We start from the raw sequence: 6,118 nt of genomic DNA on the forward strand, positions 1-6,118 counted from the left end.
TTATAAAAACTAGTGTTCTCAAAAGCACCTTGTTGAATAACCAAGCTTTATGCTTTTTTATGCCTAGGTGGACGTTTAGACTCTTCCAAAGGATCGGGCCAAGCTCAGTCTAGGATTTGAACACAAGTTGAGTGTTGATGGTGTGCTTCGTCTATTGTCACTACCTAATCTCATTTAAATATTATCTTCTATCAGGTGGACAAAAACAGCTCAGCTATGGACGTCCAATTGTAGAAAAGATGGTGTACCTTGATTATGTCAAAAACCCAACTGTCAATAACAATACGAAATCGTATCTACGGTATCACACTCCACGTAAATTTGGCTTGAAGTTATAGGGGTTTCACAAAAAATATTGAGTTTTGACTTGTTGGTATTAAATGAGATGGTTACACATGGATCCAACACAATCATCACACTGCTAATATTTTCACAATGATTGATGATGGGTTTCCTAATAACTGGTCCATCATCATTCATGGGATAATTTAACACTCAAATCCAAATTGACTATTTCTCAAACCATTTGAACCTAGTTTTCCAGCATTCACATTCTTTCCTCCTATATCAATCAATCAAATCGGAGTTTTTGTCAAAGAAGGCATGAATGTCAAGATAGCTATAGGAATAGCTGATAGGAAACTGTTGGTGAAGGACCGGACAATATTAACAAATGTGTCCGAGAATGTGGTAGCAACGTCTAGTTCAGCGGCTGGTATGGTCGAGGGGTTGTTTTTGGGTGCAGTATTTGATCAAGATGACAGTCGACAAGTCGTGCCACTAGGAACATTACGTGATGTTCACTTCTTGGCATGCTTCAGATTCAACTTATGGTGGATGACTCAGAAAATGAGCGACAAGGGCCGTGATATTCCCATGGAAACACAGTTCTTGCTGTTAGAATCAAAGAATGGATCCTCAGATAATAATGAAATTATTTATACTGTTATCCTGCCTTTAGTTGAAGGGCCATTTAAAGCTAGTCTTCAGGGGAATGACAAGGATGAGGTGGAGTTGTGTTTAGAGAGTGGGGATATGAAGACTGTTGGATCGGTGTTTGGCCATTCGGTGTATATTAGTGCCGGTACTGATCCATTTGAGACCATACACGAGGCTATGAGGGCTGTGAAGTTGCATCTTGGGACATTCAGGCTAAGGCACGAGAAAAAATTGCCCGGGATTGTGGATTATTTTGGGTGGTGCACGTGGGATGCTTTCTACCACGAAGTGACTCAGGAAGGGGTCGAGGCCGGCCTCAAAAGTCTCTCAGCTGGTGGAGCTCCTCTCAAGTTTGTCATCATCGATGATGGTTGGCAAACAGTTGGATTTGATGATGATAAAACACAACAACATAAACAACTTATTCTTCCAATGTTGAGGCTTACTGGGATTCAAGAAAATGAAAAATTTCAGAACGAAGTTGATCCCACTGCTGGAATGAAGAATATCGTCAACATTGCGAAAGAAAAGTATGGTTTGAAGTATGTGTACATTTGGCACGCTATTACAGGTTATTGGGCTGGGGTTCGGCCCGGTGTGAAGGAAATGGAGGAATATGGATGTTTCATTCAGTATCTAAACTTGTCCAAGGGAGTGGTAGAGAATGAACCAAGGTGGAGAAATGAAGCAATTGTAGTAGAGGGGTTGGGTTTAGTGAATCCCAAGAATGCATACAAGTTTTACAATGATTTGCACAGTCATTTAGCCTCTGCTGGAATAGATGGGGTGAAAGTTGATGGCCAATGCTTATTAGAGACCCTTGGGACTGGTTTGGGGGGTCGTGTCCAGTTAACCAGCCAATATCAGCAAGCAATTGATGCTTCTGTTGCTAAGAATTTTCCAGATAATGAATGCATTGCCTGCAGGAGCCACAACATTGATTCATTTTACTGGTATAAATGTTTCTCTTCCTTTTCCTTAAAATATTAGATATAGAAATAAGTAAACTTTTTTAGTTTTCATTCTGATGATTAACTTCGTAAAACAGCTCAAAACAAACTGCTTTAGTGAGAGCATCGGAAGGTTTCTCCCCACTCAAACCAATATCACACACGATCCATATTGCTTCAGTTGCATACAATAGCATCTTCCTTGGAGAATTCATGCTCCCAGATTGGGACATGTTCCATTCTCTCCATCCGGCAGCCGAGTACCATGGATCAGCAAGGGCTATCAGTGGTGGACCTGTCTATGTTAGGTAACAAATCCTAACCTGGAAGCTTACTGGATCAAAAGTTTGCACGTCTGATTTGACAATTATCTAAGGTGAATCCTTTAATAACAGTGATGCACCAGGGAAGCACAATTTTGATCTTCTCAAGAAGCTTGTTCTTACCGATGGATCAATTCTTCGAGCACAACTTCCTGGTCGGCCTACCAAGGATTGTCTATTTTCTGATCCTACACGAGACGGTGTTAGGTAAGCATGCCAAATTCAACATCCAAGAAACATTATCTGATTAGACGAGGATTCAACGACTAAATATGTGTCTTAATTTCAGTTTATTGAAGATATGGAACATGAACAAGTATACTGGAGTACTTGGTGTATACAACTGCCAAGGTGCAGCATGGAATATTGTTGAGAAAAAGAAAACATTCCACCAAACTAAATCTGAAGCAATAACAGGCTATTTCAGGGGAGATGATGTCCATCTCATTTCTGAAGTTGCGTTGGACTCCAGCTGGAATGGCGACTGCATTGTGTACTCTCACCGGGGTGGAGATCTTGTCACTTTGTCTCACAATGTTTCTATGCTCGTGTCACTCAAGGTCCTTGAGCACGAGATTTTTACCATTACACCAGTTAAAATACTGGCATCCAGGTTCAGTTTTGCACCTTTGGGTCTCATTGACATGTTCAACTCGGGTGGAGCAATTGAAGGGCTTAAATATGAAGTTATAGGAAAGGGATATGAAGGTAATGCTGAAGAGAGACTACAGAATTTGAGCATAGAAGTGGTTGCGTTAGTCTCCATGAAGGTAAAGGGCTGTGGGCGCTTTGGAGCATACTCATCGGCTAAGCCTAGAAAGTGCAGAGTCGAATTATCTGAGGTGGACTTTGCATATGAATTAGCCTCTGGTTTGGTAACAATGAACTTGCTCAATATGCCTCCTGAGGACCAGAAAGTTCATACTATTGAGATCGAATTATGAAAATAATTTTTATGATTTCAAAGGCACTCTGTGAACAAGTATTCGTTTTCAACATGAGTCGAAGTGCTGGTGACAAGAGATCGCTGTTTTCCATTTTCTCTTCTGTATTCTTCTGTTGGATTTGTCATTTTCCATTTTTGACTGTGATATATTTAAGTGGCCTATAACCTGCACTTTTATTTTCCTGAATAAAGTGATTTTCGATTTCAATGTGCATTTTTCATTCATGACAAACTGGATTTTCGGCAATTTGAATAGCTATGTTGAAAGAACGAGAAAACTTCAAGATTAACCAAGTTCTATGATCAAACATTCGAAAACAGAAATAAAATGCAAAAATAAAAGAATCAACACAAGGATCATTCAGCCGTAGCCCCAGAGGTTCCGCGATCACTTTCTAACGCCTAATCCCCTGTTGAGCAACCATTATAAATGGATAAAGCTCGGTTGCACTATAAGCCAAAAACGGCAACAAGAATATATAATAGTGCCAGAAATTTACAACACCAAAGTCACGAAGACTTATCTTTGCAAGAGAACCACAAAATAGATCACTCTTCAATAAGAACACACGCGAGATCACTTAGATCTGCAGAAAACCCTACTGCCTTTCATGAACCACTAAGGTTCTTGGAACCAAATACGCCACACAACTCAGCAATGGATAGATCTACTGTATTACAAGTTCTTTACTACAATTTTATCACTGGAACACTTAAAGAATTTAACCTTAATAACAAGAATGATGGGTTTTCACACAGAGAGACGAGAGAGAATAGAGAGATGAATAGTCGACCCAAAAGTCTTCCCAATCAGCTAAAAAAGGCACGTTTGGAATACTTAAAGATAGAAGAATCTGGAAGCTCATCCAATGGTCATCACACAGCTACGTGTTTCAATCCGCTGAATCCATTTTATTTTCAAAAGTGTTAATTAGAAACACGACTTCTTCACAATATTTGGAAGCATACTTTTATAAGTGATGAGAACAAGGTTCGAATCTCAACAATCTCCACCTTCCAAATTCTTGGCAATAGTGCAGCTAGGAACTTTACCAGCAGTTTATAATTTCATTTACTCAGAGTACCTGTATAATCAATAAAGAGAATCAATTGATAAGATCTTTAAACAATTTTGAAATTTGTTTAAAGGTATCACTTTTGTTCCCATGTCAGATAATTATGTAATGTAGCAATTTTTCCAATCTTTAATAATCTTTTTGATATTACATCGCTTATGAAATGATATTTCATATCAATATGCTTGGTTCTATCATGAAACATGGGATACTTACCCAAATGAATAGCACTTTGATTGTTAGAAAATAAGGTTGGATTAGTGTCCACAAAGCCAAGTTCATTTAGTAGACCATTTAACCAAATACCTTCTTTAACGGCATCTGTGGCAGTAATATATTCTGCCTCAATGAAAGATAAAGCAACAACATTTTGTAACTGTGATTTCCAACTCACAACAGTACCACAGAAAGTAAAGTAATAAGATGAGGTGGATCTTCTATTATCTTTATCTCCAGCAAAGTCTGAGTCGGTATAGCCTTTTAATGTTATCCCCTCTTTGTTTATCTTAAATACAAGACCTATATTAGATGAACCTTTTTAAGTATTTCATCAACCATTATAATGCTTTCCAGTGACTTTCACCAGGATTGGCCATAAATCAGCTTAAAACACTAATACTATATGCCAAATCAGGTCTGGTACATATCATTAGATACATTATTGATCCTATAACATTAGCATAAGGGATTCTAATCATTCTACCATATTCTTCTTCAGTTTTAGGATATGCATCTTAGGTCAGTATAAAGTGATTTGCAAGGGGCAAGGTTACAGGTTTACACTCAAACATATTGAACTTTTTCAAGATTTTATTCACATAATCCTGTTGGTTTAAAAACAACAATCCATTTTCTTTATTTCTAACAATTTACATACCAAGTATCTTCTTGGCAGAGCCAAGATCTTTCATGTCAAATTCTTATTTTAGCTTTTGCTTAATATCATTAATTTCAATTTTACAAGCACTAGCAATAGTATATCATCAATATAAAGAACCAAATAAAGAGAATTCTTACCACCACACCCTTTACAATATAAACATGTATCATAATTGCTTTGATTAAAACCAAGTTTTAATACAAAGTAATCAAAGCGTTTGTACCATTGTTTAGGGGCTTGTTTCAACCCATACAATAATTTTTTCAATAGACAAACAGTCTTATCAGGATCACCTTTTTCAAAACCTATTGACTGTCTCGTATAGATCAATTCATCCAATTCTCCATATAGAAAAGCAGTTTTTACATCTAATTGATCAAAATCCCATTCAAATTGAGCAACCAAAGCCAGAATGCATCTTATAGTGGTATACTTAACTACAGGGGAAAAATCTCATCACGGTCAATCCCTTCTCTCTGGGTAAACCCTTTTGCAACAAGTCTAGCTTTATATATAATATTATTGTTGCCCCCTTTCCCTTCTTTTATTTTGCAATCTATCAATTTTTAATCCTTAGGTTTGTCAACCAATTTCCATGTTTTATTTTTATGTAATGAGGTCATCTCCTCTTCCATAGCAGCTAACCAAATTTTTGAATCCTTAGATTTTATGGCATCATTATATGAACAATGTTCGGATTCAATCTCATCCTGATAGGAGAACAATGAGACAAATTCATCGGTGTTATACCTAGCAGGAGGTCTAATTTGTCTTCTTTCCCTATCTCTATTTAGCTAGTATTCATCAGGTGGTAATACAGGGTCATCATTGTGTTCAGGTTCTGCTAGTTCAACATCAGTACCATTCAAGTCTACATCAGTATTTTCAATTTCTAAGGGGATAGAGTCAGTATTATCAAGCATGGCAGGCTCCACCTCAATTTGGGCATAATTATCAGTTAAATTGTCTTTCTTTCCCTCTAAACATGGCATACAAGACTCATT

The 6,118-nt window shown here is 37.5% G+C and overlaps 1 protein-coding gene across 1 annotated transcript; it reads left to right on the forward strand.

Annotated features, from left to right (window-relative positions):
- Positions 1 to 465: 465 nt before the first annotated feature.
- On the forward strand, positions 466 to 3,334 carry LOC111368304 (probable galactinol--sucrose galactosyltransferase 6). Its single transcript, XM_022989538.1, has 4 exons — positions 466 to 1,892; positions 1,988 to 2,197; positions 2,285 to 2,419; positions 2,502 to 3,334. Exons 1-4 carry the CDS (start codon positions 604 to 606, stop codon positions 3,154 to 3,156), a joined length of 2,289 nt encoding a protein of 762 aa, XP_022845306.1. The 5' UTR covers positions 466 to 603; the 3' UTR covers positions 3,157 to 3,334.
- The last annotated feature ends 2,784 nt before the right edge of the window (positions 3,335 to 6,118 follow it).

Source organism: Olea europaea, chromosome 2, assembly GCF_002742605.1.
Source record: "Olea europaea var. sylvestris chromosome 2, O_europaea_v1, whole genome shotgun sequence".
Lineage (NCBI taxonomy): Eukaryota > Viridiplantae > Streptophyta > Magnoliopsida > Lamiales > Oleaceae > Olea > Olea europaea.